The 18,075-nt window shown below is 41.7% G+C and overlaps 1 protein-coding gene across 1 annotated transcript; it reads left to right on the top strand.

Moving 5' to 3' along the window:
• Window positions 1–4,699: 4,699 nt before the first annotated feature.
• LOC143018084 (cytochrome P450 6k1-like) lies at window positions 4,700–11,185 on the top strand. The gene is made up of 7 exons (XM_076173190.1): window positions 4,700–4,766; window positions 5,699–5,886; window positions 6,050–6,722; window positions 7,871–8,089; window positions 9,168–9,228; window positions 10,440–10,630; window positions 10,882–11,185. The coding sequence occupies exons 2-7, from the start codon at window positions 5,710–5,712 to the stop codon at window positions 11,046–11,048; spliced, it is 1,488 nt and encodes a 495-aa protein (XP_076029305.1). The 5' UTR covers window positions 4,700–4,766; window positions 5,699–5,709; the 3' UTR covers window positions 11,049–11,185.
• Window positions 11,186–18,075: the final 6,890 nt, after the last annotated feature.

Here is an 18,075-nt window from a genome sequence, read left to right as displayed (position 1 = left end):
TTCCACCCAACAGAGGTGGATAGAGATATTTCGAATGATCAATCCAAGAGAGTGTTACACGTGAATTTACTTTAAGGATTTTGATCTGCTCATTTTCGAGAAGGATGGTTGTTCCAGCAATGCAGTGCACTGGAGAAGGTAGAAATCCCACTGTCTGTTCCTTCAACACATCGCCTTCCTTTTCATAGTTTATTTTGGTTTGCTCCCAATATTTTTTCGCTTTTTAGTTCTAGGGGGTCGTCACTATGGTGAAAAGGTTGATCGTGATATATATGCTTGCCTACGTGCCTACCTGTATCATTGCCTTTCGGGCCATTCTATATTATTGCCATTCTGCATATCTTCCTGCCTGCTGCCATGTCTGTCTCTCTCCCTGCTTTCCTGTCTGCCTACCTATTTTACTGCCTCCCAACTTTCCTACCTGCCTGTCCTCCTACCTTCCTGTCTGCCTGCCTTCCAAACTGCCTCTCTGCCTTTCTCCCTGTCTGACACCCATAGAGACTTCCTGCTTATTACTGAGAAGAGGACGTTTGCAGTACTTTATCAACTAATTTCTAATTTCTTTGTTGATATTAGATCACTAATAGGGCTTGCAACGACGAATATGAAAATAATTAATGTACTACGATATATCTATTGAGAGTAATGAATATAGGTCATCTGGTGACGTTATAAAAGTATGCACAATTGATATTAGGTCGAAGACAAGATTTGAAATGCACTGGAGTATATTATCTATCGGGGGATATATTGGAAAACTTCCCTCTTACTTCTTGAAGGTGAACATTACAATGTGACGTCAACTAGTCCCCATTTTTCAATAAGATTGTTGATAGGTTAAGCAACGTCGTATAGAACAGTACAATCTATTGAAGGCTCTAACTATATATTATCGAGTGTATATATATAACTATATATTATCGAGTGTATCATCTATTGAAGGTTCTAACTATATATTATCGAGTGACGCACCGGCGCAAAGTTCTCAGTGTCGGCCCCCACCCAATCATCCCTTCCCACCTCCACCATACCTTACTGCCTATCTTAGATATTGGCTTGCGAAATAATTAAAAATATTTTTAATTTTGTATTTAATGTCCCTATTGCAGAAAGGATATGGGAAAACATTTCGTATTCTGTTGTTTCTAACACAAAACTCGTCGATTATGGTAAAATATTCATGGGTTCTTTGACCTTTTTTATTTTCATGATTTTGTCAGCCTTGTGGGCGGGAAGTCCAAGCATTGCAGCTCCCAGAGTACATGCTCCCTCCTCCTCCTCCATGTGAGGGCCCTGCATACATTATGTATCGTAGATATTATATTTGTACTGGCATATTCATGAGGGGTTATAATCATCTACTTCTTTGTGAGCCTATGGAAGTGCAAATATGCGTGTTATTGCTATAGAAAATAATACGAGTATATTGGTAATCCAGATTAATTAAAGAAATGCTGCTTATGATCAGATAGTAGTGTAAATATTCGTCACGCTCATTACGGGGCGACTATACACCAACCAAGGGCCCCGTATTGAAGAAAGTGAACTCTTCCTGTCCTGTGGGTAGGCCTACCGACAGGGCCCTCACATGCGCCGCTCCAGGGCCATATGCCCTGGGGCGGCACATTTAGGGGTGGCGGCAATTCTACTCCTCTTCCCCCTCACCCTCTTCCTCCTTTATCTTTCCTCCTCTAACCCTTCCCCCTCTAATCCGTCCTTCCCCTCCCCTGCTCCTCCTCCTCTTTCCCCTACTCCTCCTCTTCCCCTTCCTCCTATCCCCGTCTTCCTATTACCCTTCCTCTTCCTCTCCCTCTTTCCCCCTCCTCTACCTCTTCTCCTTCCTCCTTCTCCTCCTCCCTGAGCCTGAACAGTAAGATATATGAGATAAGACTGGAAAAAGGTTTGACGCCCCACAATGGAAGAGCAAAGACAAAAAAGGGGACATGATATTGCGATATCTAGATAAGAAAAAAAAGTATAAATAAAAAAGCCAGAGAGGACCTGGTGATTTAGGATGACCGATTAACACGATGTCGCTGTAAAAATTTGAAAGATAGACTGATTAAAAAGTGTGAGAAAGTATAGTTTTCCACGTAAATGTAAAGATTTGTGGAACAAACGGGATGAAAATATGATCCAGGGCAACAATAACAAAGATTGTAAAGCAAAATTTGATCAGTTGAAACAGAAACGGGACCTCGCACAGCCGGTTCAACGCCCGGCCGAGAGTATTACAATTTTTTATTTTTTCTAAGTTTAATAAAGGTAAGGAAAAGAAAGGAGCGTTTTCTTGTGTTTCCCTTTTCCACTGCTCGTTATATCAACACCTAGGAGACAAGAGATAACAATACACACATGTATATATGTAACTATACAATGATACATGCATGTGCGGTATACGCACATTATCCTTGAGAACGCATTAATTGAAGAATTATCAATCAATGGAAAAGTACAAATTAAAAGGCATTTCGAAAATATATCTCGGCTCCGATTAAAAAAACTGCTTGTCAGGCAAACAGTTATCAGTTTCATTTTGCTTAGTCATATGGCAGACACAGTCATGATGACTGGGCAAAACAAAGCTCCCCCTTCACCCGTCACTCGTCGGCTTTCAGTTGCTGCGTACTCGTGCAATACATGTCCACCTCTCAGCTTAAGCCAGGTAACTTCACCAAATGCGTTCCCTAAATTATACACACAACAAACGCCTACACCCAAGGGCCTAAGACTTCTTCCTGAGTTTCCCTCTTAAAGAAAGATCGACTCTTGCCTAACCACCTTTTCGCTGTGGCCCTTGAGATCGATTCCCACCATGCAAGTCGATGTAAAGTTTGAGATAACAACAGAGAATGACACTCTGTTCATTCATTGCAGAAACTTCCCTTCAACTATCTAACTGTAGCTTCATTCTTCCTAATACTAACTTAGTCCTCCGGCAATGGTGCCTGGCAGAAAAGATGATGATGATTTCTGTAAGCCCCTACTCCCAATCCACACGGTAGGTAGTGGAAGGTCAGTGGTGCAGCTCGGCAACAGCACTGCTTTTCACATACGAGGAGGATGTTAGAGAAAGATACTTGAAACATAGCCCCACTCCCCATACACGGTAACACGCCGCACACCAGTAAGTCTACCCCTGGGCGTACAGGTAGTAAGAACTATATAATAATAAGACATCATAACAAGAAGGGAGCAGAAGCCTTTCCAAATCCAGAATCTATGTGCTGCATCACCTCTCCGCCCCTACAGGGCAGCGTTCCCCAACTTTTTCCGACCATAGCACCCACCCCCTGTTGTCATGTCTAAGCAGTCCAGCACCTCTATTTTGTTATTAGAAGGATAAAAGAAAGTGAAGTGTACTGCTTGATGATTTATTTTCTTGATTCCTTAGAACTGAAACAAATTGACAACATTGCTTGTAGAAGAAATAAGAACACCCTAGAAAAATAAAATATCACGGAAGAAGTCAAATAGGCACAACTAGATAATCAATGATTTTTGTGTGCATCACTTCCCAGCACCCCAGGTTGGGAAGTGATGCTATAGACAGAGCGGTGAGGTCTTTCCCCATAGCCAGGAACGGTATACTATGACAAAATAGCAGCGATTCCCGCCCTACCCGCCACACAGTGACGAAAATTATCGCTGCTTCCGATGATAGCGAATAACCAGAACCAGAACCAGAACCATGGCCCGTCACTCCAATCCCACTCAGCGGAATCGGAATTCACGACTTATCCCGATCCACCAGCTCCCATCGCGACCCATGTCGAGATGAAGTAAACCATGACTTAGATTACCCAGTATTCTTGGCCCTAAATACCACCAGTGGTCCAACTCTTGTACTACAGTACCACTTTAAAGTGGACAGAGACTTTTTCAGTTCGTGCAGGAAACCCTGCCAAATGTCGCCCCAAATGGAAGCGGATTCCAAATAGTAAAACTAAAACGAAAACAACGTGGCAGAGAGCAAGACTGGTGGTGGTGCTGCTGTTGGTGGTGGCAGATGTAGTGATACTGAATAAAAATGAAAAGGTGGGTGCGGTCAATGATGACAACAAAGACGAGGAAGAAGAGAATAACAGTAATAATCATAATTATTATAATCAATGATATTTATAATAATGATAGTGATAATAATTCATCACTGATAATCAGTAATAATGAAATTAATATTAAAGCATAACATCAATAGTAATAAGAAAAAGATGGAGAAGACGAAGAAAAAAATTAATTAACTCTTGAATAACGCACAAGTCACGCCAGTGATGACTGGAAGGATCATAGGATCCTCAATGGCTCAGTCAAGATCCTAAGTGGATCAGTCAAGATCCTTAGTGGATCAGCCTAGATCCTCAGTGGATGAGTTAGACATGCCTTATCACTATATTGATTTATCCTTTAGTCTACATACTGAGGTTCATGGAGTTTCCCAAGTTGAAGGCCATAAATTCAAACGAATGATGACGTCATCATTGCGTCATCCAGGGTTACCGAAAACTTCTTTATTGTGTGTTGCTAAGGAGATTTAACGAAATCCTCAGCCCTTACTATCCTTTCGTTAACGAAGAAAAAGGACCTTTCTAGGTTGTGCGATGGAATAGAAAATAAACTTTTTCTATGACAGCTGTAGGTAGGTCCCCTACTGCGCGTAAGAATTCTAATTATATTCTTGTGACGTCACTAGTGACGGACGTCCTCGCAGTCCGAGTGCGGGGAACCACTCGAGTCGTCAGTCGTTAACAAGTGTGACTGCAGTGAGGGTGAGCTTTGTCACCTCTGTGTGCGTTCTTGGGCGTCCTTTCTTGTTTTGCGTTCAGCCAACATCAAAACTTGAAACACACATGTGCGCGCGCGCACACACACACATATCCCCTGAGGGACGTGTAGCCTCTGTTCCTCACCATGGTGGCTTAATGTAGCTTGATAAGGTTGTGTGTATGGTGAGAAGTGCTGCGTGGGAAGTTTATGATATGTTGGAATGGTTGAGAATGAAGTCTGAATTCAGTGTAATCAGGTCGACCATACTGAATAGGTGCTAATATATATATTATCAACCACAATACACTTTAATTCTAAGCCATCGATGTTAATGGCATAGAATTAAAGTGCATTGTGGCTGATGAACATTTTATATATATATATATATATATATATATATATATATATATATATATATATATATATATATATATATGACACTGATCTACCGCACCTCTGATGTCTGCCGTTGTGAAGACGGGTTGGAAAACCATGAAGTGCTTTGCATTAACCGGGTATCGAACCTGAACCTACGACATTCTGAAGCAGGAACATTGGCTATTTCCTCACAGAGACTAACCATATATACTTGAATGGTGCTGTGGTTGTGTCTGTACATTCCACCTGCCGTGATGATTTTTGACAATATGCCACAAAAGGTTACTTTAGTTGAGGTCAGGCTAGGTCAGATTTATTATAGTTTAGTTTAGTTGAGGTTAGGTGAGCTTAGGCTTATTTAATTTTAGTTTAGTTGAGGTTAGGTTAGGTTGTGTCTAGTTGAGGTCAAGAAGTTTAGTTCAGGTTTGGTTAAGTTTAGGTTAGATTAGATTAACTTTGATGTTAGGGGTACCGTTCCAAAGTTGAGGAGGAAGGGACTGGTTGCGGAGCAATTCTTAATTATGACATTGATTTTCCCGTTTGTCACTTGTTTCAGAACCTGACAGGATGCTGGTGACGCTCGCTCTCGTCTTCACCGTGGGGGCGCTCCTGTTTGCTTACTGTCACTACTGCCACCAGTACTGGCAGTCCAGGGGCGTCTTCGTGCCCCCCTTGGCCCCTGTCATTGGCCACCTGCTTCCCATTTGGTCAGTCACTGAGAACAGATTTGAATATGTTCATAAGGTGAGTGGGTTGACGTAGGTTTTGTAAGGAAGATTTTTTTTTTCTTTATTAAGTTTGCTCTTGTAATTATCATTGTTGTTATTATCATTATTATTATCATTATTATTATCATCATTATCATCATCATCACTAATAGCATTATTATTTTCTTTATGCATATCAGCTCTTTAAGAAGACCAAGGCTCCTTACTTCGGTGTCTATGAAATCTTGACTCCGTCGCTTTACGTGAGAGACTTAGCTATGCTGAAGAACATCTTGGTCAAGGACTTTGCCCACTTCACCGACAGGAGACCTTTCGAAACCCTCGCCCCAGACAAAGAACTCAAAGAAATGGTCTTCTTCCTTGAGGGAGACGACTGGAAGGGTCTCAGATCGATCATTTCCCCAGCCTTCACCTCAGGAAAATTGAAGAGTATGTTCCCCCTCATGGAAGACAAGTGCAAGAAGTTGGTGGAGTACCTCAAGGAACACAGGGGACAGTCTCTGGAGATGAAGGCGCTCTTCAGCCGCTTCACCCTTGAGGTCATCGCCACATGCGCCTTTGGGATCAAGTGCAACTTCCTGGAGGACGAGAACGATCCCTTTGCTCTAGCAACCCAGCAGTTCTCCCAGCCGAGCTTCGTGCAGGGTCTCAAGTACTTGTTGGTCGGGACGGCTCCCTGGTTAATGCACTTGTTCAACATCAGGCTCTTCGACTCTTCCGTGGAAATTCTAGCCGCCTTTGCTCGGGAGTCTCTCAAAACTCGAGAGATCACGGGGCGTCGAGGAGACTTCTTGGACCTCATGATGGATGCTATGAGGGAAACTAAACAGAACGGAGGGAAAGGGAAGTACGGTGAGTACCAAAAGATCTTCGAGCGATACTTTGTCTCACACTCTCTATATCCTGAGGATCGGGACTACAAACTTCCTTCTGACATATTCTTTTGTCCACAATCTTATCCCCTATATATCATATGACTTTTGGCCAGCCCTGGTAGTGACACGTTAGATATCTTTATTGAACCCTCGCTTTACTGAGCCTTGTTACAGAGAATTTAAGTTTTAAAGGACACTAGAATTCGACCGAAATTTCTTTGTATAAATCGAACCAGTTATTGTTGTTATACATTAAATCAAAATATCATTACTTTAAACTATTACATTTTTCATGATCTGTTTTAAAGTAGAAATTCAGCAAAGAAGGTAAGTTTCTTATAATATACATCGTGAATCGATGCCAATTTCTCATCAATACTTTTGTGTTGGCACATCATTTATATATGAATAGAACACCTTTCGAGATTTAAGAAAAATACATATAAACAGTATTTTTATACATTACCTAATCGTTTAATACACACAGAGTAATATTAACATGTCTGTGGTATTTTAGAGCATTTTCATTTATGTAATGAACGCGCGCAAATTTTGTGGTGTCCCACGGTTTAAATGCGATGCCCCTTTGTACTCGAAATGTATTGTGATCGCTCTTTCTAGATCTTTGCAGATCGAGTAAAATAATGTTGTATTTCCAGGAACAAAAATATACTGTTGAATAATATCGTAATATCCACAGTAACACTGATTACATGTAACGATGACGTACATTCCAGTCCTTTTCCCAACGCTAGGATAAATGGAACTGTCTTTTCATCATGACGCGCGAGTACTGACATCCTGTAATGACGTTATTCTGGAATATTCTCGACGACAATTTATGGGACATTCAAGAAAAATACACAATTAACCTTTTGATGTAGAGATAGATAAATAAATCAGGCAACACAAAACCAAGTAGATCAAACAAAACGCGATTCTTTTTTATATTTTATTCATATTTATCTATCTATTCATTGCTGGTTTCATTTTTTAATGTTTATCCATTTCATTTATCTACTTACTTATCTACTTATTTATCTATTAATTCTGTCCCTAGAACAGCGTCTTAGGAAGTTTTCACCCGTAATTATCTGTATACTATAGACTTGTTTCCTTGCACAGCTGTGACAGAGGAAACTATCATCTGCCAGGCGGTTTTGTTCTTGATCGCCGGCTTCGAGACCACGGCGACTAGCTTGGCTTACACGTCCTACGTCCTGGCCAACCACCCGGAGGTGCAACAGAAGGTTCGTGAAGAAGTCCAGCTTCTCTTAAAGACCCACGGGGAGATCGACTACCAGCTAGTTGCTGAAGCAAAGTTCCTCGAGGCTTGTTTCAATGGTGAGTCGTGCTCTGTTTCTTGATATTTTAATTTTATTATGATTTTTTGTTTTTGTTTCTATTTTTATCATATCTATATTTAAAACGTGTATTGGTATTTTCATTTCTATATGTATATTTATTGTTTATTCTTATTTTTATTTTAGTTATACTTATTCATTTATCAATTTTTTGAAGTTAGGTACATATTTGAGAAAACACGTTCTGTGTCGTTTTTGTTATCATATATGTCAGAAAGTGTTTAATTCACATAGGTTTCGTCCACACAGAATTTACTGAACTAGAAGAGAACCAGACGGGTCGTCGGTGTTCGGCTGACTGCAAAGTTTACTGACTAGGGCCACTCGACTCTTTTTCAAAACCTAATGTTTTTGCATTTCGTTACAAAATATTTCCCTCAGAAATGGGTCACCAACCAACCCCCCATCACAGGCATGTCAATATTTTTATTAGCTTCTCCCCCACCCCCAATTCCTACGAGAAGTTAGTATTTTTCGGTGGGAGGGTGTGTGTAATGACCAGTAGATTTAAATTAAAGAAGTTGGTCTGCAGGTACTACGTTTATCCCTTTCATGCAGAGCATTTATTTTCAATTTGGGATTTTTTTTCCTGGCTAATGCCAGAGTTTTATTCAATTAGGAAAAAGACCTTAGTTCTGTAAAGCTACTCTTAATTATTTTGTTCTGATTTTTTCTTTCTTTGGATTTTTTTATTGTTTTTTCGTGTTTAAGAAGATTTTTAACGAAGATTTTTTTAAATTCGTTTAAGGAGGTCTTTTTTAAATATTTTTTATATTTATATTCCTAAAAAGATTTTAAGAAAGTTTATTAAGAATATTTCTAAATGCTTTTTAGGAAGATTTATTACGAATATTTTATTTCCAAGAAAATTTTTGAAAGGAGAATGTAAAGATTATTTATCAAATGTTTTATAAGAACATTTCTATCAAGAACTTTTCAGAGAATATTTTAAGGATATTATTGTTATTATTATTATTTATTTATTAATTTTTTTTTCTTTTTTTTTTTTTAGATTCTATCCTTTCTTTGTTTATTCTTCTTTATTTTTGTACCTCCAGAATGCCTGAGACTTTATCCAGCCCTGCCTGTCACGGAACGTATGTGTGTCAAGGACTACACGTAAGCAATCTATTTTTCTTTATGCACCACATATCACTCCTAAACACACATACACACCCAATGTTACACAACAACAGAACTCCCATGAGCGTCATCATGATGACAAACCTTGTTTGAGGTGGACCTTGCATAGCCTCCCTTTGTTCCATATCTTGTCTCTTCTCAACTCAACCTTCTGAAAATCTGTTCCAAGCAAAAGAATCCTGAAGAAGTTGAAGAGTATAATCATTCAGGCCACATGGTGAAAGCGACTAAAGTTAATTAAATAAAAAGACATATTACAATCGGTTAGAAAATGTTTAATATGTAAAAGATAATGAGAGGCTCTCTATCTCTATATCTGAAACGCAAAGTTTACAATCAATGTATATTACTAGCAATAATCTACGGATTGAGACTTGGAAACTGACGATGGCGATGGAGACAAAGCTAAGAAGTGCACAGAGAAGGATGGAAAGATTAATGATGGTAATAACACTGAAAGAGAGCAGGCTGCGTGAGAGAGTAGATTGGAGTGAAAGATATTGTGGGGGCGGTAAAAGAGAGGAAGTGGAATTGAGCACGAAGTTAGCGCGATCGAATGATGAGCGGCGGAGCAGGTGTATTACTGAGTGGACGCCGCGAAAAGGGAGGCGTGGAAGAGGAAGACCAGACACAAGGTGGTGAGATGAGATAGAGAAATTTGGGGGAATGACGTGGCAGAAGTTGACCTAGTCATGTAATGGTATGCAAGAGGCCTTTGTTCAGCAGGGGACTCAAAAAAGACTGACACACACACACACACACACACACACACATATATATATATACACTGTATATGCTAGAGCCCTCCATACGGTCGTAATGAAGTTGATATGAAGATACATGAATTGTTTTTGATAATCTAACTTTAACTAGATAACATTTCTAACCATAATACTTAATACACATATAGATGCATATATCAGGTAATTGTAGACACAGTGTCTCAGCCGAGCTAAGGTGATGTTTCTGTGCCAGGGCTTCCTCGAGTCCTGGCTAGAGATGTCAGACAACCATAAGGGTATGACAGTGTGCATTTACTTAATTGTAATACAAGGAGTAAGAACTCTGCTCGTGAGTTCCGTTTTTGTATTTCCATCGGTCCGTGTATGCATGTATATGTGTCTATAAGTATGTGTTAAACTCCCGTCTTCGTGTCTCATAATTAGAGCTTCTACGTTACTTTCCAGTATCCCTGGAACGGACCTGAGAATTGAAAAGGGGATGTGTTTGGGGATTCCTATTTACACTTTGAATCGAGATCCAGAACTGTTCGAAGATCCGGATTCCTTCAAACCCGAAAGGTTCCTCCCGGAAAACAAGACATCGGAGAAGGTCTTCGCTTTCCAGACCTTTGGTCAGGGGCCTCGATCGTGTATAGGTAAGGATATCGTGAACAGGGTCTGTGGAAGGGCCTGGCAATGTTTCGAATTTACATGGCTAAGTCATCTGATCGTTTCCATACCTGTATTAAATTCTTCTGTCCAACTACTTTTTTTTTTTTCTTCTTTGGGAATGAGGTTTGGCTTACTGAAGGCCAAATTGGCTTTGAATATTACACATAATTTCTAATTAGACCCTGTCCACCTACATTTTTTTTTATTATTATTTTATTTCCTTCTTCCTCTTCAGGAATGAGATTTGCCTTACTGGAAGCGAAATTGGCTTTGGCACACATGATTGTTGGTATGGAGTTCCTGCCGGACCCAGAGAGGAAGAACCCCCTGACTTTCGCTGTGAACCCCAGCGAGCTTCTCACTCCTGCAGAAGGCATACCCGTCATTGTAAAGCCATTGTAAATGTAGATCACCCAGCCCTTTCGGTTGTCTGTACTATTCCATTTTTCCACACTGTACATATATTCCAGAGAACGCTTTAGCAAATATCTTGAAGATTTCTTGTCGTTTATGTAGCAAATAAACTCCTTGCAACATCATGGTATTCTTTACAAATTTTTGTTCAGTGGACTGTTGAATCGATTAACGAAGGTCACATTTACATTGTGACTGCATGAGGAGGAATGGGCGGGGAAGTGGGGGGTGGGGTAGTATGTGTGAGTAAATTTTGACGCAGACCGAAGGGATTTCTCCCCGTCCTCGCCTTATATGCAAAGGGGGACGGAGAGGGGGGGTCGCCGATTAAATGAAGCGGCCTCGCTGTGGATGTACTGTGTCTTGCGACACTGCTTCTGACCCAGGGCGGTGGGCAGGGTGCAGGGATGACCCGTCATCCAGGAGGTGCTCAGATGAGAGGAAGGGTGGGAGGGGTGTGGAGTGTATTTAGGGATGAAATGGGTGGGAGTGTTTTTATGCCTTTCCCTTTTTGGCTACCTCCCTTGGAAGGGGGAAAAAAGCCTTGGTATATGTATGTATGTACATTTACATCCAGGTTAGGGAAAATGCTATAGGATCAGTTTGCAATTCGGTAGCGTTTTGCTGCACGAAATTATCTGCATATTTTCCCATTCTTCTTTACACAAGTCCTATCGTCTGGAACATCCTGAAAAGGCGAGAATATAACCAAAGTTTACACTATTTTGTCTTTACTTTCATAGCCAACTCTCTGATTATAAATCAACGTGAAAATTGCCCATTGCTTCTCTTGCGTTTGTAAGTTTTTATCTCTCCTTTTTTTCTCTATATTCGCCTTCCTGAAGAACCTGACATCACCTTTCTCTTATGGCGTCCTGCATACGTCACATGACCGCGTAATACAGACGGGCGTTTACATATCAGTTTCATTATTACGCCAAGGAAATCAAAAAAAGTTTGGACCACAGACTCACTTCTGTTTCTTTTAAAGCACAGATGACTGGTGAACAAGAACTGTACATTCTCGCCATTATAAAGAAAAAGTCACCCGTTATCTGTTTTCCCAATTACTGTAAGAAAGATGAGGAGAAGAGGGCTTTCAGTCATTAGCAAACGTATTGATTTTGTTAACCCCTTCTATACCGAAGAAAAAAGCTACAGTACGCGGACTAATTTTTCTCTTCTTGTATGGCACACCGTTTTTTCTCTTGCCACTAAATATTCCGAATATATCCTTTCCTATTACACTCTTCTAGAAATATCGTCTGTCTTACGTTGGTAGATCAGCTTCAGTGGAGTGAAGTGATTCGTACTGTATTCAGGGGACCAATGACGGGCACCTGAATGTATTGGTCCTGCAAGGTGGACAGCAAAACTGCCCATTTTCAAGACCCGTCAACTTCCCTATCTGCAACCCTGTGGGGTTGGCACTCGCTCTCTTACACTTTTTCATACATAGGGAGCTGGCAACCGGCGACTACTACTCTCTTCCTACCAAGTTCAGCCGGTGACATAGATACATTCCCACACGACTCGATGGGGCGATGGTAGAGTTCCCGTCAGCCACCACGGCGGTCCGGGTTCGAATCCCAACCAGGGGCTGAAATAATGTCATTACCGCTGCGCTGCGAGTCGTTACTCCAACTCTCGTGGGCGGGGAGTTGAGTGTGTGTGTGTGTGTGTGTGTGTGTGTGTGTGTGTGTGTGTGTGTGTGTGTGTGTGTGTGTGTGTGTGTGTGTGCGCGTGTAAGGTCACAGCATTACCCATAGATCGGTCATATACGAGCTCTGAGCTCTCTTCCGGGAGGGAAATAGCTGTCGATCACGAGTCCAACACGTGATCCAAGACCATGGTGAGTCCAAAGTTTCTTCACAGAGAGAGCTGTGGGAAGATTGAGAGGGGCCGTTTTCATTGACCCATAACTAGACTGTACCCATTGACCCATAACTAGACTGTACCCCACTTATGAAGCCAACAACCGTATTCACATAAGCTGCATCATTTTTATTAAGTATCTAATTATGTACGAGTAATTGATTTCACGAATCCATAAATGATACCAGTGAACAAGTACGTTATTCATTAAACCTTTATGTACTACACAAAATACAGAAAAAACTAAAGAGTCCAATTGAATTTATAATATTCATTAGTTCTGTGTTCGGTCCTGGTGTGAGATAACCAGGTATTCAGATTCATAAATATGAGAATATTCTAAAATCAAGTGGGGCGTTATATCTCTGCAAATTATGTTTTTATTGGGTTGATACTTCCAAAGCAACACTTGGATCAAACAACTAAAATGTTCTTTGCCAGATACCTATGTCTTTCACAAATACAAATTAGCTGATCTTAATCTGTTTTAGTCTTACTCCCTATTTGCAATATCGGTGGGAAAATAAGGCATAATGGTTATGCAGAATTGTGGTATACCAATGTTCTTCTAGGCTTAATACACGAGTTTGACAAAGACCAGGTCGCACAGCGATGCCGCCTCAACAGACACCATATGCAAACAGGGTGACCAGATTTCTCAAACGAGAATATGCTAGACAGCAGCAGGAATTATACTAGTGACAAAAATAATTCTAAATATTTCATTTTTACATAGGAATCTATTAAGCTTTTCACACCATACGTTCCGTCTATCGTTCATCTTTCATACGGCCTTCGTTCGTACGTGTTGATTATGTTTAGAAGAAACTCAAACGGTTGAAACATATACGTAACGGAAACGTTCCACATCCCAGTCGTAAGTGTGAACATCGTTACGTACCAGTCACGTGGCGGTAACATGGTGGACAGGGCGAGACTTACCTACCTTCAGTCTATGGACACTTGGCTTTGACGAGATGTTAATAGAACAGGTCAGAACCTACGAGGAGCTTGTAGGGAGTCCAAAATTCACCCTTTGATGATTTGCTTTTCCTTTGGCAGTTGTGCATCCACAATCTTTTCTTTTCAGATTTAGCTCTACTCTCCTTATCTTCATCTAAAAGAAGAGCAATTGCACTGAGCTTCTTTGCACAACATTTTCTTGGCGACAATCCGGAGCAACAGCCGACTGACCGCATCCGAGACGTTAGGTGTGAACACATGTTGACGGAACGCAAACGAAACATAACTAAACAAAGACGAACTGTATGAATCGACTCTATTACGTTCAGTTTCTGTTATATCTTTTCACTAATATAGCATTATTTTTAGGTTGTTGAATGTATAGAGTGTGCACTAGAAATTGTTTATAATTATCTATTAGCACAATTATCTAATTATAATGTAATAGTATACAATACATTTGATTATTAATTCATGTTCATAACCATTCATGAACAATTCTTGTAAAGAACGTCATAATCAATAACTAATCACATTCTGAAAGTTTATTTGACCAATATTTGTGCAATATGTGTTGAAACTCTTCCTAATACGGTACATTTTCAATGCTACCCGTAGAAAAGAAATTCAATTAAACTTTTCTATTGAGCTTGAAAGTTGTGAGGCCCTATTTTTATACATTTTAGGAACTGAATTTCTAAAGCATTGAGTCGGTCTTTTAACCGCGCTGCTTACATCGCCCGCCGCCTGTGGACCTGGACAGTGAACGTCCACGCCCACGATTTCCTCCTTAAATTCGTGAAGATATGCACTGTTTTATAGCTTTTATTAATCATGTTATATTTAACATGTTTCCTGGACTTTAATCCTGAAATTACCGCCAGCAACATATGGAAGGTATAATCATGCTAAAAAAAAAAAATTACCAAAGTTAACTCATGCTATGAATAAGATATCTATAATAGCATGCTACATTTCATGGTAAACGCACAATTTTATTGGAAAATATGTTAAATCTAACATAATGATACTACCTATGATCACTACGTTTGCGAACTGACACAATATATACATTCTCAGTACATCATACGTTTGGCAGCGTGACAGTTTATCAATTTATCGATAGCCATTTGACGATAGGTACAAAATCGAAAACATCTGTTGTTTGCCTATCAAAAGGATAGTTATTTGATTTTGTATTCAAAAACTCAAAATGACAGTTAATATAGACTAATGTGAATTATTAGTTTTCTCTGCAAGGAGGAATATGTATAACACCATTCTATCATTATTAATTAATTTGTTCAACATGTAAACAAAACTCACAGAGGAAGAAATACAACAATGGTTATGATCTAAAGATTAAAAAATCCAACAAATGGAAGTGTCTGGCAATGACTTTATGACATCATGACCTTTTTTCGTGGTTTGCCGGGATGGTACCCGTATAACATAAAAGCTTATGTTATTGGACCAGGTAATGTACAGAGAGGTTGACCCTCAGTGTGGCTTAAACGCTTTACTCAGGTGAATACTGGTGCGTCGACCTAAGGACTGACATGGCAGTGTGAGAATCTGGATGACTGGCCTGCCTGCGTGAGTGATTTTGCTTTTAATCCCAACGGAGCTAGCCGATTTTGGGACTGGATTTTAGATTTCGAGTGATTTGTTAAAAAACAATGTGTGTTGTTGCCGGGGAGTGGTAGCATAGACTCGCGTATTTGGGTGTATACCAGAGTTTTATCTACGCATATGCAGATGCGTGTGTGGGGGTGTGAGGGTGCTTATAACAGTCCTCCAACTGGGGAGGAGTAGGCGAGTTTGACCACGAGGACAAGGATGTCCGCATTGGGGGAGTCGTCTGCCCTGAGGCGATCGAGAGCCGTGGTTTGGTCGTCGGGGGTTGGGTGTAGTGGCCGGAAGTGGGCTTCCATCACAAGGCACGTGAGGAGGCAGTGATGGAAAGATATTTCCGCGCCACAGGTGCACCAAGCGCCGTATCCTGCTAACTGTCTCTGCAATATACGGGGGTACGGAGGAGAGGGTGAGAGGGGTCGGTCTGAGGCAGGTCTTGAGGGGCCATCCTTGGCATTGGGCTATTTGTCGGCGCTCGCTAGGTTGAATTTTGGTCCTCTTGCAGATTTTCCTCACTGAGACGGGAAGTCCATGGATGGGTACGGTGGTGGAGGCCGAGTTCCAGGTCTCATACATCTCCTCGTCGGTCGAGTTAGGTACTCTCACGGAACTGAAGAGGTAGGTACATGCATCCCTCTTTATGCGGTGCCAGAGTGGTAGGAGGCCAGCTTCGTTGTACACTTGGGCTTGGGGTACACCCTTCGTCAGGCCTAGCTCCAGGCGGAGCGCGTGGCACTCTACCCGAGCCATTTTTTTCCACAGCCATCTTAGGGAGGTCGTGGAGGGCAGGGGCACTGAAGAGGAGGCGGGAACGCACCAGGTTTTGTATGATAGGAGTCAGGGTTTCCCTGCGTTGGCCCCATTTCTCCCGACGGATAGCCCTGATGAGATTTAGGGCCCGTCGGGCACTGAGGCAGACTTACTGCAGGTGCTTGTTCCACCGTCCGTCGCATTGGAAAATAATCCCTAGGTGATGGAGGCCGCGGTTTTCACAGCCGTGCCGCAGACCGTGATTTGGTTCCAGTCCGAGTAATGTCCGTTATGGCCTATGACGTGGACCTGCCCGCTCCGGGCAGGCAATATACATACCCAGGCCCGATCTGACGCCTTGACCAGACGCGACCTAATTGGTGTGACCCAACCTAACCTTCGAGCGTCAAGTCAGGTCAGACTACCACACAACTCGTGTGCATTAATTTGTACCTACAAGCTTACTTGTACGGTATATGTGTACACCACACCCGCTCGGACCTCAACCCTGTCGACGCGACGGTCCGGAACTGTTCATACATGAACGCAGGAGACGGTGTCCAAAGGATGCCAGATCGGAGACAATACCCGGAGTAAGCTGATATATCACACAAACGCACACACAGTGATGCCCAAGTCACTTCAGGTCCTGAGGTGAACAGCGGTCGGGGCCCATTACTCAGAGTGGATGAAGCCTTTCCTAACCTCTGTGTCGCGGCGAGGGTTCGAACAGCCACCACGGCGGGACCCCGACCGTCAGCCGAGGCAAGCCTCAACCCTTTACCATGGCGCCCAGCCACGGCAGTGACCTACCCAGTAAACAGCTTAAGCTCACGAGCTCAGACGTGGCTCATTCTGTCGACCCCGTGATTACGAGGCCCTCGCGCTATCACTGTACTACCCAGGAGGCTTTCATGATTTGTAGTGATGTTACGTAAGAAGGGGAACGTATCTTGTATAAAGCCCCGCGGTTCCTTTGTGGTCGGTGAGCACTTACACTTACGGCCAGACTTCAGTAGGGGTGTTTTATATATTTACATATAGGGGCCCAGCGTTCTTTTTGGGTCGGAGTTTTCTTTCCTTTGGCGGGGCGGGTTCCTCTAGGGGTCCGGGGATACTTTGGGGACCGGGGTTCCTCTACTAGGGAGCTAGGTTCCTAGGGATTCCCCTGTGGGGGCCGATTATTTTTTTAAGCCTAGAGTTCCCCTTGAAGCTCGGGGTTTATCGAAGGGTTGTGATTTCGCCAGGGTGTCGGGGTTCCTCTATGAATCGGGGTTCTTTTAAAGGCCTGGGTTCCTTTGTGGTCGTGGTTATCTTGGGACTGGGGTTCTCTTGGGGTCCAGGGTTTCCTTTGGGGGAGCCAGAGTTTCTTGGTGGTTGGGTTCCTTTGTGGTCTGAGTTCTTTACAGTCTAGAGCTCATCCTTCGGGGTCGGGGGGTCATCCTTCTGTCTGCGTCCTCTGCTGTCGTTGTGCCCCAGGTTGGCTCCTCCGGTTTCCGAAGGCCAGGTGGCCAATGGAAACAAACGATTTGGGCAGATTAGGAGATACGTTCATTTCTTCCTTCGCCTGCCTCACTGACAGGCAGGCCAAAGCAAATAATAATAATAATAATAACACTAATAATAATAATAATAATAATAATAATAATAATAATAATAATAATAACAATAATTAATGATAATAATGATGATAATGAATAATAATAACAACAACAACAATAATAATAATAATAGAATAATAATAATAAAATAATAATAACAATAATAATAATAATAATAATAATAATAATAA

The sequence above is a fragment of the Oratosquilla oratoria genome, chromosome 34, assembly GCF_046742065.1.
Source record: "Oratosquilla oratoria isolate Oo_2021 chromosome 34, ASM4674206v1, whole genome shotgun sequence".
Lineage (NCBI taxonomy): Eukaryota > Metazoa > Arthropoda > Malacostraca > Stomatopoda > Squillidae > Oratosquilla > Oratosquilla oratoria.
This window is presented reverse-complemented; position numbering and strand designations above follow the sequence as displayed.